This window comes from Elephantulus edwardii, unplaced genomic scaffold (genome assembly GCF_000299155.1).
Source record: "Elephantulus edwardii isolate Elephantulus edwardi_28Jun2011 unplaced genomic scaffold, EleEdw1.0 scaffold00021, whole genome shotgun sequence".
Classification (NCBI taxonomy): Eukaryota; Metazoa; Chordata; class Mammalia; order Macroscelidea; family Macroscelididae; genus Elephantulus; species Elephantulus edwardii.
In genome coordinates, this window is record NW_006399771.1 from 26,970,787 (window position 1) to 26,994,240 (window position 23,454).

The window sequence follows — 23,454 nt, forward strand, 5'->3', positions numbered from 1 at the left end:
GACTTGTGTTGCATAAAGGGTTAACTATGCTGGAAAGGCTCATCTTGTGATATAAAACCTGATGATAGCCACCAATCTCAGATGAGGAGGTTGGAGTTCGAATTATAAATATGACCTCCATAAAATCTCTGGACACAGAAGCTCCAGGGGCTTCCTAGTTAATAAAAGGCATTGTTGCACCTGGCAGGAAGGTGGAATAGTAAGCCCATTTGGGGGATATGAAAACTCCACATTGAAAATTCTCCAAGACATTTACTTAGGCATCATTTATTTTTTAACCTTTTAACTATAATACTGTAATCATAACTGTGACAATTTCTAATAGGTCTGAGTCATTATTCTCCTTCTTCTTGTTACATGCCATCTAGTCACCTGCAACTCATAGTGACCCTATGTACAACAGCTCTGAACCTTACCCTGTCCTGAGCCAGTCCTACTGATGCCAACACACCGAATCCCATTGCCCCACTTATCATCCATCTCATCTGGGGTCTTCCACTCCTACACTATCCTTTCACCCTTCCAAGCATGATGTCCTTCTCCAAGGACCAGTCCCTCGTGGCCACTTGTCCAAAGTACATGAGACAGATCTTTAAAATCCTTGCTTTCCAAGAAGAAACTAGATGAGTCATTCTAGTGAATTCTCAATTCCAAAGGAGTTTTTGTCGTTGTGTAGCATCAATCCCAAAGGAGTAGAGGGATCGAATAGGTCAGAAGTAGGGTGTCTTGGGGATTCCTAAGCCGCTTTATGGCTGGTGTGCTGAGGAAGTACGTGAATTCTCTGAATTTATAGCCAGCAGCAGTTCAAGTGTGTCCTCACCTGGGAACCCTTAGGGTAGCATCCTGAAGAGGTAATGAGCATCCTGAAGAGGTAATGAGAGAGGAACAATCCAATCTGCAGGCAGCAGATCAGCAAGTGAGGCTATTGGAGGAACTTCCAAAATAGCATCTGAAGTGTTGGAAAGACTTGACCGTCTGAAAGCCTGTGCCCTTTAACTTTGAAAGGAGAAATGCTACATGTTCAGCTGGTGTCAGAACAGATGCAGAACCCAAACAAAATCTGTTGCCATCAAGTCAATTCTGACTCATGATGGTCCTAAAGGACAGACCACCAAACGTTGTCTATACACACCTATGGTGCAGCATTCAGCATCACAGCAACCCCAAGTTACTTCAGTACAATAAATAGACAGACCACTGTTGTACCCCTTAGAAGAATGTTCAGCCCCAGGAGTTTAGATTGAATGCTGTATAGTGGACTTGGGGGGAGGGATTATATAACAATGAAATAATTTTTCTTTTACTTTTCAAAGAGAAGAGCTAACTGGGGTCGGGGGAGGTTGGTCTTGGTCAGGGAGAAAAGTGCAACAATGAATGAATGGAAATCCAAAGTCTCTGTAAACTATAAAAAGGGGGGGGGGTGAATTTTCACCTCAAAGTCAATTAACACTAGGCCCTGAGGACACAAGTTTGAGGACCCTACAGCCTTCTAAGTGCAAGGCACACCCCCCAGGTGATGGATAACTGTAAACCAAAAGACTTCCATCCCACAGCATATCCAATCAGCTGACACCCGATTGTAAACAAAAAAAAAAAAAAAGACAACTCACCAAATGTTCCATACCTGACCCTCATCAAGACATAAGAAACCATCTTCCAGAATCAACAGAATCTTGCAGATTTAGTCTGGCATTACCACCTTTTAAATACAAGGAATGACACCAGGTGCTGGTTGGCTAAGGACTTCCAGTAGGGATTTTATTTTTCCCAGCAGAAACCACAACAATGAGGCATCTGGCTGGCAGCTAACAATAATAACCTACAAAAAAGAGCAAGGGCCACTTGAGGACAGCCATGTATACCTTTACCAACTTCACAAAGGGGAAGTGTCCCTGTCAACAGTGTCAATAATACAAAATCAATTCTCATGAGGTCAGATATGTCCCCATACTCCCATACTTCTTTCAACTCATCTCAACACCAATATTACTGCTTTGCTAGGTCCAAAATCTGATGTGATAGCTCACAGACCACACAGAACCACATTGGGGGAGCCAAAAGGTTATAATCTAGGTTAATAGCAAAATACAGTCAGGTATACTGCTAATTGATACTGAAAACTATGCCACTGATGTATCAGATGCCACAAGGGTTACCCATGGTGGACAGGTTTTAGGAGAGATCCAAGATTAAGACAGACACTGGAGTGCAGAGAAGCCAAAGCAAAAGGAAGAATTCAAGATACTAAAGAGCTGAATAGAAGAGTCTAAAAGGCAGCATGGTATGACAAAGCAAAATATTACAATGAAATGTGCAAGGAGTTGGAGTCAGAAAATCAAAAGGGCCAAATTAGCTCAGCATTTCTTAAACTCAAAGGAACTGAAGAACAAATTCAAACCTCGAGTTGCTATAATCAAGGATGCTTTAGGCAGAATATTAAATGATCCAGGAAGTATTAAAAGAAGATGGAAGGAATATACTGTGTCATTGTATCGAAAGGAATTGGCAGATACAGAAGAAATTAACGAAATCACTTATGAGCAAGAGCCTATGATGATGAAGGAAGAAGTTCAAGCTGCTTTGAAGGAAATAGCAAAAAAACAAAGCCCAGGAATAGATGGTATACCAAGTGATGTATTTCATCTAACAGATGCTGCCCTGGATGTGCTCAGCAAGTTGTGCAAAAAAAATCTGGAGAACAACAACTTGGCCAACTAACCAGAGGAGATCTATATTTGTTCCCATTCCAAAGAAGGGTGACCCAACAGAGGGTGGAAACTATAGAATGATATCAGCAGAGAACTGCCAGAGGCCCAGGCTGGGTTTAGAAGGGGTCATGGTACTAGGGATATTGTAGCTGATGTTAAATGGATCTTAGCTGAAAGCAGGAAATACCAGAAGAATGTCTATCTGTGTTTCATTGATTATGCAAAGGCATTTGACTGTGTGGATCAAAACAAACTGTGGCTGACTCTGAGAAGAATGGTAATCCCAGAACACTTGATGATGTTAATTAGAAACCTATCCTTAGACCAAGAGGCAGCTGTCAGAACAGAGCAAGGAAACACTGCATGGTTCAAAACTGGGAAGGGTGTACTAAGGGATGTGTCCTATCTCCATACCTTTTCAACCTATATGTAGAACAGATTATCCAAGAGGCTGGGCTCTAAGAGGAGAAGTGTGACATCAGGATTGGTGAAGATCTATCAACAATCTGCGTTATGCAGGTGACACAACCCTGCTTGCTGAAACTGAGGAGGACCTGAAATGCTTGCTGCAGAGGGTAAAGGACTGCAGCCTTCAGTATGGATTAAGGCTCAGTGTCAAGAAGATAAAGATTCTCACCATTGGACCAATTTGCAGAATCAGGATGGATGGTAAAGAGATTGAGACTGTTAACAACTTTAGTCTGCTTGGCTCCATGGTCAACACTTTTGGCACCAGTAGCCAGGAAATTAAAAGATACATTGTGATGGGAAAGTCTGCTGTTAGGGACTTCTCCAGGGTACTGAAGAGCAATGGTGTCACTCTGGAGACTAAGGTGCATCTGATTCAGGCTATGTTCTTTGCAATCACTTATTATGCATCAGAGAGTTGGACAATAACTAAGAAGGATAGAAGGAGAATTGATGCCTTTGAGCTGTGGTGCTGGAGAAGAGTATTGACTGCCAAGAAAACAAACAGATTCATCCTGGAGAGGGTTAAATCAGGCTGCTCCTTGGAGGCAAGGATTCTGGTGCTTCATCTGACATACTTTGGACATGTTGTAAGGAGGGACCAGTCCTTAGAAAGGGACATCATGCTTGGGAGAGTGGAGGTACAGCGCAGGAGGGGAAGACCCTCTATGAGGTGGATAGATTCAGTGACTGGGGTAATCAGGATGGGTGTGTCAGAGGCAGTGCGGTTGGCACAGGACAGAGGGTTTAGGGCTGTTGTACATAGGGTCGCTATGAGTTGCAAGTGACTCAACGGCTTAAAAGGAAGCAGGATTGACCATCTACTTCTTAAATAATAGGTCTCTGGAAACCCTATGAACAGTAAGGAATGCATATAGTTTTCATAGTAAGTGGTACAACACAGATTGAAAGTCAGGCAATATGAAGAAAAATAATGGCAAAACATACAGTCAGGACAATTTCCTAAATGTGCGCATAGGCATCTCAGCCTTAAACTTCACAGCTTTAGGCCAGTGTTACAAAGTTCACAGTCCTGTGAATTATGATTCCCCCCTCCCCACTTGTCAAACAAACTTGGGCAAAGGCTCTTAGCTCCAGTTCCAATGACATAACAATCCCAAGGTCCCATATCACGTCAATTCTCCATCCCATGTCTCCACTGTGGCCACTAAGGCTGTTGGTTCCGTAGGTCCTCTTGCTTGATCTTTTCCTGGCAGTGAGGTTTCTTCTTCTTTACTAGAAAGGAAGATCTAATTCTGTTGCTGGATCCACTCAATTTATTGGTGAGACTAGTAAATTCCATTGTGTATAGGTTAACATGCCCTACTCATACATTCCTGCCAATCCACATAGCAAAGTCAAACAATGGCTAGGAAAGTCATATTGAAAAATAAACTCCACAAACCTCAATATAGTATTTAATCTTTCTGTGCCTCCTCTTCCTCAGCCATAAAAGAGTGGTTTGTGCTGAGTGATTTCTGAAGATACTCTGTATTCTAGCCTTTGACATCTACCCGACTTCCTTCTCCATGTCTAACTGCTAGGTATGCAGGAAAAACTGGGGGAAAAGAAAACCCTTTCCTATTCAATATTCTGAATGCATGCCCTAACAATTTAAAATGCATGGGATGATATGCAGCCCTCCATGAAGAAGGCAGTGGTTTTCTTAAGTTTGAAACCACAGCTGAGAACCCAAGGTCTGACATAAGAGAAAGGGCACACAGCCCTTGTCCTGCGTGTGATTTGCTTTCCTGCAAAGTTCCGTTGTCCAGATCGATGCATATGTGAATTGGGGAATGCAGAGGCCCTCTCTCAGAGTGAACTCATTTTTTTTGGCCTAGAGAACAACTTCATTATGAGCAGAAGGTCACTACACTTGCAAACACATTTGTGCTAAATTCAATGCAGTGTAGTGAACACAAGAGGTTTTGGGTTCTGCATGGCTAATAATTCTGTCCACATTTTAAAAACAACTTCACAGTTTTAAGAAACAAAATGTCCTTTTTATGAGAGTTGTTGGTGCTTTACAAAAGATGGGTTTGTGTTAGCGTGCTGTGATTTTCAAAAGCAGAATTTGTGTTTCTCTGCAGCAACATTCCCTGCCTTGTATTTTCTCTTGAGTATGTCACTCCAATTGTCCACTCACCTACCATAACGTGTGGAGGGAAGGGCAGTGACCAATTCAGTGTTCTGGATTTTTCTACTCTTACATGCTGGCCATATGAAGTATGAAAGGGCAGTTAAGCCAGGGTTCTCCTGACATGTTCTCCTGATGCATTTGCTGAGCCAACTTGACTTTTCATGGTGTCAAAGATAAGAGAAAGAAGAGGGTGAAACTTCTCTACTTGGGTCTGCAACAGCTTGATGGGACATGCACAGGCTTAGCAGTCCTTCCATGCAGAGGATGCCTCCAGAGTGTGTGTGTGTGTGTGTGTGTGTGTGTGTGTGTGTGTGTGTGTGTAACAGCAAACACTGGAATTGGAACATTTACCATGTGATGATTCTACCAACCACTCAAACTAGTTTAGTCTGTCAGGGCCAGTAAATGAATTAAGAGTAGATCAAGGAAAGTTCAGGTGATTGTTTTGATATCTCTTGGCACTGATAGAATAAAATGTCTGTCAATAAAAGACAATGTACTCTACCATAAAAAACAAACAAACCCAGAGGATTTGTAATGTAACAATCAGGAAAAAAATGAGAGTTGATGTTAAGCTCTCAAAACGTCAGTGTAACATCCAGGAGCCTGCTGTGTCTATGGGTTGCCTGCTGGGCACTTTTCAGTCTTCCAGGGTAGAAATCACTCCCACTCTTTGGCTGTTACACAGTCCACAATCCAAGTAATAAGAGACTGCAGAATGACACGTAGGTCATATTTCACCTTGCAGTTGGAGGAGCAGCTAGCAAAGAAGGCAAATGAATGAGACTGAGATTACACCTAGGAATCTTCACATCTGATGAAGATTGCCAGGAACATCCTGTAACTAACCAAGGTCCTGTCTCTGAATGTCACAGCCTGCATGGCCCAAGGAGGGGGAAAACAGCATCCATGTCTCCCTTGATTACAGTCATTGGCCAATGGAGTGAAGCTGTCTTGAATTTGCTTCTCAGCTTCTAGCCTGCCTTTCTCTCTCTCTCATTCTCTCTCTCTCTCTCTCTGCAGTTTTGAGGGGCAGCTATTATGACCTCATCTTCTGTGCCCAGAGTGAATTATCTGTAAACATGAAGTCAACTGTTTGATGCCCTCAGGGAACTCCGCAATGAATTCTTTCTTGAGTCTTAACAGCTCGATATCTCAAAGTCTGCAAGAATTAATCCAACTTCCTGTAGGGAGAGGCTTTATAATGCTGAGAGAAATCTAGCTGGCAGTCTCTTATTCTCAACCCATACTAAAAGTGTAAGAATGTTAGAGAGTCACTCTCTCACATCTAAACACCCTCTGGAAGTACTGGTTTTAATTAAATCAGGACGCTGATGCATGATGACAAGATTGGGAGCTGGAAGACCTGGATTCTAGATTTCATTTCCCCAGAAGCTGGCAGTATGAGGTCAAATAGGTGACATTTCCCTAGGTCCAGCCTCAATTTCCTCTTTAATCATTATCTATATGAATTCTAAATCTCTCTCACAGGGTTAAATGCTTGGCTACAGTTTCCACCAGTGACTCTATAGGAATGACTCCTCCATTGTGATTAATTGCCTCTTAAAACCCATTGAAGGGTCAGCAATGAGTCAGTTCCACCTCAATAGCAAATAACAATTAACCAAAAGGTCAACAGTTCAAACCCACCAGCTCCTCCTTAAGAGAAAGATGCAGAGGTCTGCTTCCACAAAGATTCCCAACCTCACTCTCACTGCTGATAATTCAATTTGTACTCATAAACATCTTACAGGACAAAGTAGATCTACCCCAGAGGGATCCCCTAGACTAGTCTTTATGGAAGCAGGCTGCTGTATTTTTTTTTTCCTCACAGAGCAACTGGTAGGTTCAAACTGTCAACTTTTCAGCTAGAAGCCAAACGTTTTAACCGCTGTGCCAACATGGCTTCCTTCAGTCAAGGTTAGGGCCTTGGAAACCCTGTAAGGAATATCTACTCTGTTCCTGGAGCCATAACGAATCTAAATAGACTCAATTTCAATGGTTTAGAAATATGTAGCATCCTTACCACTATTTATTTATACTCTACCCTAGCCAGTATATCCTTTCATCTAGTGAAGCTCTGGTAGCTTGGTGGTAAGAAGTTTTGCTGCAATCCTGAAGGCACATGGTTCAAATCCACTAGCTGTTTCAAGGGAGAAGGATGGGCAATCTCCTCCCATGAGATCAACTGCCTCTAAAAACCACTAGAAGGTGAGCTATGGGTTTGTTGTGACGCAAAGGTACACAACAACAACAACAGCCAGCATAAATTGAACAGAGTAACTGTTGTTGTTGTTGTTGTTGTTGTTATGTGCTGTCGAGTTGCCTGTGACTCATAGTGACCCTATGTACAACAGCCCTAAACCCTGCTCTATCTCTTGCCAATCTTATTATCAATCCATATCATTGAGGGTCTTCCTCTCCTGAGCTGTCCCTCCACCCTCCCAAGCATAATGTCCCTCTCCAAGGACGAATCCCACCTTGCAACATGTCTAACGTATGTCAGACAAAGCTTCAGAATCCTTGTCTCCAAGGAGCAGCCTGGCTTCACTGTACTCTTCTCCAGCACCACAGCTCAAAGGCATCAACTCTCCTTCTATCATCCCTAGTCATTGTCCAACTCTCTGATGCATAGCAAGTAATTGCAAAGACCATGGCCTGTATCAGGCATACCTTCTCCAGACTGATATCTATGCTCTTCAGTACATTGGAGAGGTCTCTAACAGCAGACTTTCCCAATGCAATTCATCTTTTAATTTCCTGGGTGCTGATACCTAGAGTGTTGATTGTAGAGCCAAACAAACGGAAGCTGTCAAAAATCTCAATCTCTATCCCATATGAATTTCAAAACCATCTCAGGAACAGGTTTGAGGCCTTGGTCATTATTGAGTGAAGACCAGATGAGCCTATGGAAGGATATCAAGAATGTAATCCAGGAAGAATGCAAAAGGTCATTGCAAAGACAGAGGAAAACGAAAAGATGAAGATTAATGTGAGAAGAAACTCTAAATATTGCACTGGAGCACTGAAAAGCCAAAGCAAAGGGAAGAAATCAACATACTAAGGAGTTGAACAGAAGATTCTAGAGGGCAGCACCAGAAGACAAAGTAAAGTATTACAATGAAATGTGCGAGAAGCTAGAGTCAGAAAATCAAAAGGGTCAAATCACTCAGCATTTCTTAAACTGAAGGAACTAAAGAACAAATTCAAATCTCAAGCTGAAATACTTAAGGATGCCTTGGGAAGAATATTAAATGATCTGGGAAGCATTAAAAGAAGAAGGAAAGAGTATACAGAGTCACAGGACCAAAAAGGAATTGGTAAGCACAGAATTTCATGAAACAATGTATGAGCCAAGAGCCTACGGTAATGAAGTTCAAACTGCTCTGAAAGAATTGGCAAAAACAAGGCCCCAGGAATTGACAGCATACCGATTGACATATTTCAACAAATAGACACTGCCCTGGATGTGCTCACCAAGCTGTGCAAAAAGTAGGTGTTATGAACTGAATTATGTTTCTTCAAAATACATGTTGGAATCTTAATCCTTATAAATATGGGCATCATCCCATTTGAGAATATGAATTCTGTTATGTTAATTAGACCATATCCATGTAGGGTATATCCTAACCTAATCACTTTTGAAGAGCAACAGATACAAACAGGCAAGGAAACACATAGGAGAAGGGTGATAGGAAGTGAAGATTGCCAGATCCTAAGAACGCTAAGACTATAGAAACTGAAAGTGACTAGAATGTTTCCATAAGGACTTCCAGCTTCTTGACCATGAGGGGGGAAAGAGCTGCACTATAAAGCCACCTATTTGCGGCATTTCTGTTGAACCAGCCACCTTTCCCTCTTTGGACATAAATTCTCCACACTTTCCAATAAAAAAATATTTCCTGAGTTCAAATATTATACAAAATGGGTGACCCTGGAATACATTATGCCAAGTGAGATATCTCAGTCACAAAAGGACAAATACTTCATAATGCCACTGTTATAAAACAGGATTGGTGTGGGGTTTGGGGAGGAAACTAAGAGGGGATAAATAATGTACACTTCATTGAAACAGATGAAGATTAAGACTGCTTAAAAGGAATATATGATTAGGTATTATCTGCATGGCAACAGTCCAGAATAACAGCTGCATAGTAAAGTGGACTGGGGACGGGGGTGGGGTGGAGATTGTACAACAATAAAAGAATTTTTTTTCAAAGAAAAAAGCAAACTCGTAGGGGAGGGCAAAGAGGAAAATGTGCAACCATAAATGAATGGAAATCCAAGTTCTCTATACATTTTCATTAACATCTCAGTTTAAAAAAGGTGACTAATAGGCATACATCAATAGTGATTAATTTGTTAAGATATAGTATATATGAATAATTTTACAATGTCCATGAATGAAACACAATGTAAATATTGTCTAAAACACAATGTATATGCATAAAACACAATAGATATGAATGATTGTAGCAAACCAATAAAAATGTTTTAAAAATATAAAAAAAACCTACCAAGTATTTCTAGCACCAACACTATTCTTTACCAAGTAGAAAGGTAGCACAGTGGTTAATCATTCAGCTGTTAACCAAAAAAGTGAGACCCCCTAAACCACCAGCTGCTCCATAGAAGATGATGAGGTAGCCTGTGTCAGTAAAGATTGTAGCCTGTAGTGCAATGCTACCCTGTCCGACAAGGTCACCAAGAGTTGTTATCAATGCAAAAACAATGGGTTTAGTTTATAAGTTACAATCTATTTGCCATAGCAGCCTTTGAATATAAAAACTCCTTTTTCATACTCAAAATGTTGCCAGAAGCCAATTGTTCAGTGGCTATTATAATATTATAATTGAGTATGCAGGCTTTTAAATAGGATAGGAAAACCAAGGCTCAAATATGACTTCTTCTACAACTAGTGATGTGACTTCATGTCGGTTACTTCACTTATAAAAAGCTCTGAATCCCTCTTCTAGAAAATGAGAAATGTAAAAGTATCTAAATCCTGTGAGAAATAGTACCTATAACTTGTGAGCCCTGACTTGGTTCTAAGAGGTTAAGGTCTTGGCAAGGATTAAATGAAGTAATCAAGTGCCTGTCAAGTGTCTGGTACATGGGAACACTCAATATGTTCAATGATAATTACTAATTCAGCTTAGATGAGATGCTTGGTGCAAACATGCATTCAGCCACACCTTCCACTATTTTGTAACTTCTCTATCCACGTTGGGTCTGGAACTCACAGAGTGGAAAACAGGATACCAGCTTTGAGGTGATCAGTGCTGAACTACAATGGTTATTTTCCTTGGGCTCATCAATCTTCCTTCCTGCTAGCCACTTGCCTGAACAATGACACAGAGGTTATTATCCCAGCCATTCTAGTTGTAAACCCTGTGATCCTCACCCTCTATATTAGGACTGGTTAATGCTGAAAAGAACAGCTCGAAGTGTGAACTCAGGTTTATGGGTAGTTGGGGCCCTAGATTCCAAATAAGAATTTGCAGGCACTCCTACACTCACATCACAAGTATCTTTTCTTGCATCAGAACAACAAACACACACATATATATATAGTCTGTTTTTCAGCTTTTGTAAAACATTTGTCCTGATAACACCTAATAACAACAAATCAAGCACAATGTAACAGTATCCCTATTGTCAAGTTGGATGGTGACGGCCTCACCTTTTCCTGCTTTTCTCTATCATTGATGCTGAAAGCTTAACCCAATTATATAAACTGCCAAATGAGAAATCCACCTCCCTATTCAAGGAACCCCTCCATATAGGTCAAAGACATCATTTCCAGTGCCCCAGTTCTCTAGCATTTGCGGTCATTACCAAAAGCACTTGTTTCTTGAGGCAAAGAGGGAAGAGGAGGGGCGAAGTGAGCCATCGGAGGAGGGTTAAGCTGGAAGATGGTAGAGCAGTGAGCCCTCCCTCTAGTCCCATGGTGGCCCTGCAGGTGACCTCAGACAATCCAGAGCAGAGCCTCTTCTCAGCAGCGTGGCAGCAATTCTGACCACCTCACAGAGTTGATGCAAGTGGCAGTAAATAGAACTGAGAGTAATAAACGTAAAGCTGTTCTGAAGATGCTGATTAGCACCTATGGGAAAGACAAATGCAATAAATCCCCCATGCAAGGACATCCTAACACCAAAACAAAAGCATTTCATAATGTTTTTTTAAAATGTGAACAGCTATCAGCTTTGTCAAACCTGAAAGCAGAATGGATGGATTTGTGTGTAATATCCCAGTAATTCTTACAGTTTAGCATAAGGCCACTCACTTAAAAAAAAATTAATCTCTGACCTTACAAAGATAAAGAAAGAGATCTTATGTAGGAAAAAATGAAGACTAATCTTTTTTCCCTGAGATTTATTAACAGCTCAAGATAAGATTGTACCAATGTGAAAAGACTTTTTTCTTGTTTCTCCAAGAGAATTGGGTTCAACAATGAACCACAAGCAATGACTTTCTTCGAACTCCCCAACTTTTTATTCCAGGTTCCCTAAGAAAGGATACTATTGATCTGGTGTTTACAGCACAAAATGAATAAACAAGTGAATCATTCACTTCCTGCCATCAGCTCGGAATCAGCTCATAACTGACGCTCCATTTGGTTTCCAAGGTTATGAGCAGCACAGGAGCAGACTTCCCATCTATCTCCCTTGGAGTCCCTGGTGGATTTGAACGGCCGGGCAGGCTCGGCCTTTGGACCAGCAGTGTAGCACCCTGTGGACTGTGCCTTCAATGTGAATGAATAGTAGATGGGGAAAACAACAGATTTCTACTGCTAGGTCAGCTCTGGAATTTAAAGAAGAAAAAGTCATTGAAAGGAAAGACATGCTAGTCTATGAGTGAAGGCCAATCAATTATCCTCATTGAACCTTTTTAAAAAACTTTCCATAGAATTTCAAGTTCTCTTATTTCGACTGAGTTGGAACTGATGCACAGCTGATCTTGCATTGAGTTTTTGAGGCTTTCAGTCCCACAGGAGGAGAATTTCCATTTTTTCTCTCAAAGAGCTGCTGGTGGATTGAAACCACCAGAGATGTGTGGCCTCTGCTTCAGCAGCACAACTCCCTTTAGACAAAGCCACCACTGCTCTCCACAGCAATGAGAGGGGACCACCCAAACACATTCATTTCTTAAATTCCTGAAAGCCCAACACAGAATAGGTAACTGGAGGAAAGAAGCCTTTGCTAGAGGGGGAGTACTGTCATCTGATTTATGTTAGCTTTTGCAAGCTTTTCCATATTTATCTGGTTTCTCTATTCAAAGATAAAAATAAGCATTGACTGAAAAAAGGGAGAGAAAAGAGGGGGAAAGGAAGTTATCTTTTGAACTATGTACACCCTTTGCAAGTACTTGGCCAATTCTAAAGTGTATTTTCTATGCCTCAGGAAAACGTCGCCTCTTAAAGCATAATTTATTTTAAAATGTATTCTTGTCCAGGACAGAAGGTGAATCGTGGACACTACATAAAAGTTATGTGATTACACCATTACCTCTGCTTTGCAGGTAGAACTGTATAAAGCATTTTGTCACAAAAAGGTAACAGCACTCAGAATTTTAAGAATGATTTAACAGAAATTCTACAATGTTATTAATAAAATTACTTCTGCCAGAGTCTAGGGGAAAGTAATTTGTTTATTCAAATAAAAGCCAGATAAATGGAATATCACTTAGCCATAAAGAGAGATGAAAGTCTTAATGCATGTCACAACATGGATGAACTATGGTGAGCTGAATTATGTCAATCACAAAAGAACAAATACTGCTTGATCCCACTTACATGAAATAGGCAAATGTATGCAGATCAAAGCTTATCAGTAGTTACCAGGGGTGGGAGGGAGAAGGGAGGAGGAATCAGCTCCCTAGGAGGAACTGAGGTTCTGTTAAAGGCAATGGAACAATCTAGAAAAGGGTAGTAACAGTGGTTGCACAACATAATGAATGGCATCAATGTCATTAAAATGTACTTGTGAGTGATTGAATTGACAAATGTTTCATTATACATACATGATGGGGGGGGAGAACCCACAAAACTAAAACAAAGTTTGCTGGACAGAGGATGCAGAAGTGCTGAAAGAGGGTTCTACAGGGCACGGCAGGGAAGAGGCTGGGAAGAGGTTCTCAGGAAAGCATCTCCTGTTAAGTATTCCCTGTGAACAATCAGAAGCTATTTTTTATGGAAAGAATTTCTGAATTGTAAGAACGGTCCAAAGTCACAATCACAGGGATGTTGGAGTGTGGAAATTTGAGAATGGAAGAATGCTAATGACTGGAGGTGATGGACCAGAACAAGAAGAGACATTGTGGACAATGCCCTTCGGTGTACGCGTTTCTGGCTGATTTCCATTTCCAGACGATTCTGTCTCGGCACCAATAGGAACAAAAACAACAGATTCACCCCGGTGCAGCCTGCATATGCCTCATTAACCAGACCAGAGCACCCTGGCGAAAGTTGGGGCAATGAGAGAGATTTGTTTCTTTTGTTCCTGTTGTAATTTATCAGCCTTCTGAGGAGAATGTAAATAGATGTAGCTTAGAACTACAGGTTTTTGTGGCTTACTTTGTTTTTAAGAAGCATCAAGAATTCCTCTGTAAATGCCATAGCTTTACAGTGATATGACATCATGCTGGTACATTGGATTTTGTCCGCCACACTGAGATGGACTCCAAATAGGTCTTTTCTTCAAGAATATAATAACAAGATTTTGCCACACTGCCTCAGGCTTTTGTTATGTTAATCAGCACACTCTGTTACAGGAACGCTGAGGCTCTGACCATTCAAGATCCAGGCTGTACAATCACCTTAATCCTCTGACTGTTCTGGGTGACTCTCTTATCTCTCCAGAATCCAGTGCTTGAACTCAGGGCCCTCATCAGCAACCTTTCCTAGGTATCGTAACCTGGATCAGGCACATTGTCACACACGTTTATCAACATAAGCTCCTTGTTAGCAGTGATTCAAGGCAAGATGGTCTAATGGTTAAGAACACAGATCGTGGAGCCTCAACTGTCTAGGTTTGAGATCGGCTCCACTGCTTGCTACTGTGTGATCTCAGGCAAGTTCTTTAACATCTTGTCACTCAATTTTTCTCTTTGATTATACTGTCACATGTATCACTGAGTTGTTATGACAATATAAAACTCATTCCTGTCAAGTCAGAAGTGACTCATAGCTGATCCTCCAACAGGTTTTCAAAGTTGTCCATCACAAGGAAGGAGACTGCCCATCTTTCTCCCAAAGCAGCTGTAGATTCAGATCTCACAAAGGGCATTACCTCTGGCTTAGCAGTGCACCTCCTTACATACTAAGCTAGCAGAATTCCCTCTACACTCTATAGTGTATATAGTGACAATACAGTAAGGTACTATAGACACAGCATATAAAATACTAAAATTTATCTTTTTCTTTAATTGAGTGAAAGCTGACATACCATATTTCATTTTCATTCAGTAATCCCTATACTTTGTTTTATATACTTTGTTTTATAATCCCTATATTTTGTTTTATAATTTTATTCACAATTAATGAAATAATTACAATGTCTAATCAAACTCAATACTGCTACTAAAGTGTTTGTTGAGCTTGTGTTTTCTTCAACATCAACTTGTCTTTGCATCTCCATTTCTGCATTGTACTTAGCAAACAGTAGTTAGTCAATGAATTGGTTTCCCAGGTGACTTAAACAGTTAAGCAAGCACACACAAGCTGAAAGCTAGCAGTTCAAACCCAGCAGAAGCACTACCAGCAATAAGCTCGGCAACTGTTTCTGAGAAATCTCAGCCATGCACAACTCTCTGGAGCATTTTAGTTGGCACACAGGGGTCACCAGGAGTCAGAATTGACTCAACAATAAACCCACAGAGCCAACAGGTGTTCAAAAAACATTTGATAGATGACTAAAAAAATGGATACATAGACAGTCTTTTAAAAACAATGACAGTCATACTGCATCTTTCAAGATATAAACAACATAAAATAGCAGCTGGGTTAAAAATCTTGAAACCTCTGAAATGTTATAGATTTTAGAAAGAGAACTGCCATTCAGAGAAGAGAACTTAGTGGATTCAGAACCACCACTGTCAACATAGGTTCAATCAGAACTGAGTTCTGCTCTAGTGAAACTAGAAAATATAGCAGTAATTTGCGGAATCAAAGCAGAATTCGCAGCTCCACAAACGAATGCCCCTGATAAAGAGAGTTGGTTCCTAAAATGGTGTTCCCCTGTGTTCATCAAGATTTCAGTCTGGACTTCCAGGAGAAGCAGCTCTAGAAGCCAGCCAGTTCATTGCCAATTTCACTGAAAAGTCACAAATAAAAAGTATAAAAAGCCAAAAGGTTCCAATAACCATATATTTATCAGTTATATTAAGTGAGTGTAATTAATGCTTTAGATCAAAATATCTTAGGAGGGCCTGACTAATCAAATATTTGTAGTCATTCTGTATGACAAAAGGGACAGGGCAAGAGAGGAAGACACTCGATGAGATTGACACAGTGACTGGGGTAATGGGGATAGATGTGTCAGTAGAGACAATGAGGTTGGCTCAGGATAGAGCAGGGTTCAGAGCTGTTGTACACAGGGCTGCTATGAGTCACAAGCAATTCAATGGCACATAACAACAACAACATATCATCTCAGTTACCTAGGTTCTCTATAGTAGAAATACCACAGGTTTTAACAACATATTTATTTTCTCATAAATAAGGAGGCTAGAAGTCTGGATTAAGGGTGTGGACTCTAGGGTAAGGCTATTTCTCTCTGCTTGAGACTGACTCAAAACACATCCTATACTAATTGTGCCTTATTAACATAACAAAGAGAACTCATTCCTGAGTGGGATTATAACCACAAGCAGAGGTTCAGATTTACAGCACATATTTTGGGGAAATATAATTCAGTCTATAACAAGTATCATTTCTTGATTATCACATTGTATTCTACAGTCATCAAAAACCTGCTACTCCCCTGTGGTAGAGATAGCAATTCTTAAGTAACCAGAATATTTAAATTACCTGATTGCCCCAGGCCTCAACATTGCTGAATAAATGATCATTTTACTGTATTTTAAAGCAATAAAAAAATAGTATTATTCTAGGCATCACTTAAAAGTACTAGAACACTTTCTGAATGTATGCTAATTTAGGCTTGATTCCTACCCCCTCACTCCAGTTTGATAGAAAATGTTTTAACACATATTAACTTTGAAAAAGTTGAAATAACCTCAAATTCCCGTTCGGGATCTAAATGCTGGGGGCTGATGGGAGGCCATGTGGTAGCAGAAATCAAGAGTAACCAAGTGATCACCAGTAGTGAATTTCAATCAGTAGGATCACTAGCGCAGTGCCTTCTTTTCAACACTGAATGCAGGCAAGCCATTTGTTACCCAATATTTGAACGTACTTCTGTCATTCCTGTTGATTTCTGCACATGGCAGAACATCCATATGAGTCACACTACAGACTCAGAAAGGCCTGACCCATTTTCAGAAGTGCAAAAAGTTAGGTCAACACCCATATCTGAGGTGGCAAATCTTCTGGATTAAATATTTATGGGGCAACTGTAAGTAGAAATACCCAGACAAACAAATCAATATTTTCCATGACCTTGTACCAGTTTGCTTGGAAAGGATATTTTCATTCACAGCTTCATACCTTTAATTCTCCAATGGAGGAAAGTAGTCCAGCTCCATATGCTCGAAGCTGCCCTTCTTGTTTACAAAGGCCAAACTCAATCGTGAAGAAATAGCACTGAAAAAAAGTACATGGACATACATCCAGTGAACTGGCCAACAGCTCTTCAATAGAATAAAATAGTACCCAAAATAATAATACACTATTGCTGATTACCTCCATGCTATCTGCCCGTTTAAATGCATCTGAATTAAGAATGCTTATTGAATCCTATTAATTGGTTTAATAATCCCTAGACAAATATATTATTAACTACAAACATCCTTGTGTTCCCTGAATATAGAAATCCAGTGGGTCAAATTTTACCCCAAAAGAACTTCAAGAGGTGAAAGGAAAATGTCACAGTGATAAAGCAGGAAGACTATGCTAAGTATATTTACCAAATTATATTTAGTGGTATTCATTGCATATGTGCCAAAAGATTTATGCATTGTTTATTCGTTTGGCAAACTTTTTTACTACCTACCAAACACTATCCCAAAAGAACAAATAGGTTGGGCCTTAAAAGGTGCAGCCAGCGTGCTCGTTGGAGGCAAGGATGGCAAAGCTTCATCTCTTATACCTTGGAAGTGTTGCCAGGAGAGGCTATTCCTTAGAAAAGAATATCATGCTTAGAAGGGTGGAGGGTCAGCGAAAGAGAGGAAGACCACAAAGAGATGAAGATGTGGTGACAATAAGTTCAAGTGTATCAGAGATAGTGAGGATGGCACAGGATAGGACAGGGTTTCTTGTCTGTTTTTATAGGGCAGCTATGAGTCATACTCACAAGACAGCACCTAACAACAATAGCAAAACCTAGGTACTAAGAGAGCTCCAGTTGCATAGTCCCTAGAGAGTTCTGCTAACTCAGCAGCCACACCTCTGTGGCAGATTAAATCTATAGACTTTTGGGGAAAAACATGGGCAGTCTCCTCCTGAGTGTTTTAGAGCCTTGTGAGGGTGAAACAAGGCTGTTACTCAAAGGCAAAGATTCTGAAGCTTTGTCTGACAAACTTTGGGCATGTTGCAAGGAGGAACTAGTCCTTGGAGAGCAACATCATGCTTGGGAAGGTGAAGGGACAGAGCAAGAGAGGATGATCCTGGATGAGATGGATTGACTCAGTGACTGAAATAATGGGGTAGGTGTGTCAGAGACAAAGAGGTTGGCTCAGGGTAGAGTAGGTTTCAGAGCTGTTGTCCACAGGGTTGCTATGAGTCACAAGTGACTTTAAGGCACATAACAACAACAGCAAATCTGATCTAGGGTCAGCTATGAATCAGAACCAACTTGATGGCAATGAGAAAGGAAGAGACTTGTTACTAAAGTGTGATGCTTTGTGACAAGAGAGAAACCAAGAACCCAAATGTATGCTGCTCCTGTTGTTGTTGTTGTTGTTTGGTGCCGTTGAATCATAGAAGACTCATAGCAACCCATGAATGGAAGGCCTGACCATTGTTCATAGAGTTTCCAGAGGCAAGCTATTTTGGAAGTGGATGCCACTCCTGCTTCCAAGCTTTTTTTAATCAGAAAGTTTCACCAAACACTGTCCACCATGGGTAACCATTATCACATCTGGCACATCAGTTTATGCTACTGAACAAATTACTGAAACTACAATTCTAATACAATTCTCAGTGAAACCGTAGGTGTTGATCTATTTATACTTGGGTCTGTGCATGTTGTTGCTATTAGGTGCCCTTGAATCCTGTCCTATCTTGCCTGTGCCATCATCACAATTTTTGACACACTCAAGCCATTCAGTCACCGTGTCAACAAATTTGTGTTCAACCAACTATTGAAACTATAGTTCTAGCATAATTTCCAGTGAAATGATAGATGTCAATCTATTAATGCATAGGTCTGTGAGTAATTTTGCTTTTTTGTTATTGTTCTCTTTTAAATAACAACTTTATTGGCCTGAGTTTTACAAATGTTAACTACTACAGCTTCCTTGAGATAGTAAAAATTCTCAATTGGTTCTGCCGGATGCAGGAAACCAATCTAGACAGAGAAGTCTCTGCACAGCCTGAGAAGTTCATGATGTTGCCGTGAGGGGCTGAAATTGCACTATTTTTGTTTCGAGAGAAAGTGAGAAGCTGACGATGAGCAATAAAAATTGTATCACATTAACACTGTCCTGTATTAGTGATGATGGAGTGCTGGAGGTGTTGAGCAAGAAGAGAATTTAAACACTTCTGAAAAGGGGAGGAAAAATAATTATTATTTCTAGCCCTTGGCAGTTCGCTCTATTTTTACTTGGAGGTTAAGCTGTCCCTTGGTTCAGGAGGGCTTCATATTTTTTCCAATGTGCCGATGAAGTCTGAAAATGTATAGCCTCAGCTCTGCCACGTTGGTCAGCTCCCAGTGAGTGGTCATTTCCGGGTCGTGGAGCTTCACCTCCAGAGCCTTGGTTTCCTTTCCTGATTTACCCCAAAAAAGATCCATCATTTACCATCCTGCTCACTCTATCACCATTCACTGCGACCACCAACACTCTCCCTTACTCTATTCTACCTCTCTTCTTCATAACACCACTTTCTGCCTTACTCTACTGTTTCCGTCTCCCTCCAATCTAATCTCTGTAAATGTAGGAATCTGTCTATCTAGCTGGAGCAGGGTCTTTAAATGTTTCACTATTGTCATTTGTTGTTGTTTTTATTGTTATGTACTGTGGAGTCAACTGTAACTCATAGGGACCCTATGTACAACATCTCTGAAACCTGCCCTGTCCTGAGCCAGTCTCACTGATCCTATACATCTACCCATATTGCCTTAGTTATTGAATAAAACTATCTTATCCAGTGTCTTCCTCTCCTGCACTGTTCCTCTACCTTTCTGAGCATGACATCCTTCTCCAAGGACCAATCCCTCCTGGCCAAGTGCCCAAAGTATATGAGATGGAGCTTCAAAATCCTAGCCTCTAAGGAGAAACTTGGTTTTACCCTCTCCAAGACAGACTTATTTGTTTTCTTGGTGATCTGTGGTATGTCCAAGACTCTTTTAGCACCACAACTCAAAGGTATCAACTGTTTTTCTGTCATCCTAGTCACTGTACAGATCTCTGATGCATAGCAAGTAATTGGACTGGATCAGGTGCACCTTAGTCTCTAGACTAAGACTTTGCTTCTCAGTACTCTAGAGAGGTCCTTGACTGCAGATTTTCCTATTGCAATTATCTTTTGATTTCCTAACTGCTGGTACTAAGAGCAAGTTGTAAGTGTCAACATCTTCAATTTCTTCTCCGTCTATAATGGATGGATGGTGAAGAGATTGAGATTGTTCACAGCTTTAGTTTTAGTTGGCTCCACAGTCAACACTCTTGGCACCAGTAGCCAGGAAATTAAAAGGTGCATTGCCATGAGAAAGTCTGCTGTTAGGGACCTCTCCAAAGTACTGAAGAGCAATGGTGTCTCTCTAAAGACTAAGGTGCATCTGATACAGGCCATGGTCTTTGCTATCACTTGTTATGCATCAGAGAGTTGTACAATGCTAAGGAGGATAGGAGAATTGATGCCTTTGGTGAGCTGTGGTGCTGGAGAAAAATATTGAGGGTACCATGGACTGCTAGGAAAACAGATTCATCCTGGAAAGGGTCAAACCGGGTGGCTCCTTGGAGGCAAGGATTCTGAGGCTACGTCTAACATACTTCGGACATGTTGTAAGGAGAGACCAGTTCTTGGGGAGGGACATCATGCTTGGTAGGGTGGAGGGACAACGCAGGAGGGGAAGGCCCTCTATGAGGTGGATTGATTCAGTGACTGGAGTAATTGGATGGGAGTGTCAGAGACAGTGCGGTTAGCACAAGACAGAGCAGAGTTTAGGGCTTTTGTACATAAGGTCGCTATGAGTCCCAAGTGACTCGACAGCACATAACAACAACAATAACAATAGTGTTGTCAATTGGCCCAGTGGTGAAAATCTTTGTCTTTTTTACATTGATCTTCAATCCATTTTGAAAGTTGCAGTCCTTGACCTTCTGTAGCAAGCACTTCAGGTCTTGTTCAGTTTCAGCAAGCAAGGTTATGTCATAACATAGATTGTTGATGAGTCTTCCTCCAATCTTGATGCCACACTCCTCTTCATAAAGCCCAGCCTCCTGAATGATCTGGTTTGCATATAGATTAAAAAGGTATGGAGACAGGATGCATCCCTGACACACTCCTTTCCTGATTTTGAACAATGAAGTGTTTCCTTGCCCTGTTCTGAAGACTGTCTCCTGGTCTGAGTATAGGTTTCGCATGAGCACAATCAAGTGTTCTGTAATTCCCATTCTCCCTATGGCTAGCCAAAATTTGTTGTGATCCACACAGAGAAAGTGTGGAAATTATCAAACAATACCACTAATATCACATGCAAGAAAAATCCTGCTGAAGATTATCCAAAAATGACTGCAACATTGATAGAGAACTACCAGAAATACAACCTGGGCTTAGAAGAGGTTGTGGCACTAGAGATATTATCACCAATGTCGGGTGGATCTTGGCAGAAAGCACAGAGTGCCAGAGAAATGTCCATCTGTGTGTGTTGATTTGTTGACATTTGGGGCTGGAAACAATTCTTAACAGTGTTGTAGAATGTTTCATGGCATCTCTAGCCTCAAGGCATTTGATGCCAGCTGCAACTTCCCCCAAAATGTGACAACCAAAAATATGCAACTCAACTAATTGCTGTTAAGTTAGAATTGACTTATAGCTGGCCCTCTAGCTGGTTTCAAAGGCTATAAATTATACAAGAACAGATTGTCTATCTTTCTTCCATGGATCAATGGCGGATCCAAACCACCTGCTTTTGGGTTAAGAGGGCAACTCTTTACTCCCTGGGCCACCAGAGCGCCCCAGACTTTGCTAACTATTATGGCATATGGGAGAGGCAGGGAGCTGGTGGGTTGGGGGTAACATCTCCTGTGTTGGAAACTCCTGAGTTAGAATAGGGCCTGGAACAGCAAAAAGCTCAACAAATATGGTTGAATAAATTAACACCTGGTGAATGAACGAATAATCTGGAAGCTAGGCTTTTGTGTAGCAGCTCATGCTGGTGGAACGAAACACTCTGGTCCTGAGTTATCTCTCCAATCCTGTTTCTAATTAGCTACTTGAGCACTTCACTAGGCTACAGTTTCTTGCCTGTGATATTCAGTCATTCTACAAACTCTTCTTGAGCACCTAGTGCATACTGAACTCTGCTTTAGAAGCCAAAGTTATATGACAAAAATGACAGTAAAATCCCTGACCCTATGAAGCATCCAGGGCACAGGCAATAAAAAAACCAAAACTAATAGTATTGTCTCAGGTAGAAAATACTCCAGGTAGGTAATATCTCATGCTATTTTAAATAAAATAATCAGAAAAGGCCTCTTGGAGGAGGTGAGATGTAAGTTACCACCTGCTTTCAAGTGGCTTTCAATTCAGACATGAAAAGCTAATCGTGTTGGAAAGAGTTCCTGGCAGAGGGAACAGAAAAAAAGGATGCCGCAAGCACAAGTGGGTATGTATTTCCAAGGTCAATGGGAAGTCACTGAAGGGCTTCAGGCAGGAGAAAGATTCATTTTTATTTTCTTTTTCAAGAGATCGTGCTCATGTAGTGTGAAGACTATATTGATGGTAGAGAGACAAGGACAGTTAGAAGACAGACAGTCAAGGCACAAGGATGGTGAATGGTTTGGAATATGGCTTGGCTTAGGTCAGAGAGTAGCAGAGGATTAGGAAAGACAGTATTATAGAGGCCAGGAATCAAGATCGGACATGGGACCAGAAGTTTGAGACATCTGAATAAAACCTTCAAGTCACTGCTTCAGAAAACTGTGTACGTTCCTGAACACTGAAAAGGAGTAATCACATGGTCATATACCAAAGATGTTGAAGAGCTCTGGACATACAGTCCTATTCATTTCCTGGAAAATTATTTGAGAAGCTGGACTGTGTGAAGAAAAATGTGGCTTCAGGATTGGAGGAAGACTCAGCAATAACCTTTGTTATGCAGATGACACAACTTTGCTTGCTGAAAGTGAGGAGGACATGAAACACTTGCTGCAAAAGGTTAAACACTACAGCCTTCAATACGGGTTGCACCTCAACATCAAGAGACAAAAATTTTCATCATTTAACCAACAAAGAACATCATGATGGAGAAAGGATTGAGACAGTCAATGACTTCATCTTACTTGGATCCACTACCAGTACAATTGGTATCAGCAGTCAGGAGATAAGGAGATATATTTCATTAGGAAAGTCTACTGTCAGGGACCTCTCCATATCATTAAGGAGTAACTATGTCAAAATGCAAAGGCATTTGACTGTGTAGATCATAACAAACTGTGGCTGACTCTGAGAAGAATGAGAATCCCAGAACACTTGATCATTCTAATGCGAAACTTATACTTGGACCAGGAGGCAGTCGTCAGAACAGAGCAAGGGAACACTGCATGGTTCAAAATTGGGAAGGGCATATGCCA

At 40.9% G+C, this 23,454-nt stretch overlaps 1 protein-coding gene across 2 annotated transcripts in view; it reads right to left on the reverse strand.

The window, feature by feature from the left end:
- Positions 1–23,454, reverse strand: part of TPH2 (tryptophan hydroxylase 2) — a 224,742-nt gene that overhangs the window by 7,791 nt on the left and 193,497 nt on the right. For both annotated transcript variants that reach the window (XM_006882567.1, XM_006882568.1), the window contains exon 9: positions 16,985–17,080. In XM_006882567.1, coding sequence (XP_006882629.1) covers positions 16,985–17,080 — 96 coding nt within the window. The remainder of the gene's footprint in view (positions 1–16,984; positions 17,081–23,454) is intronic.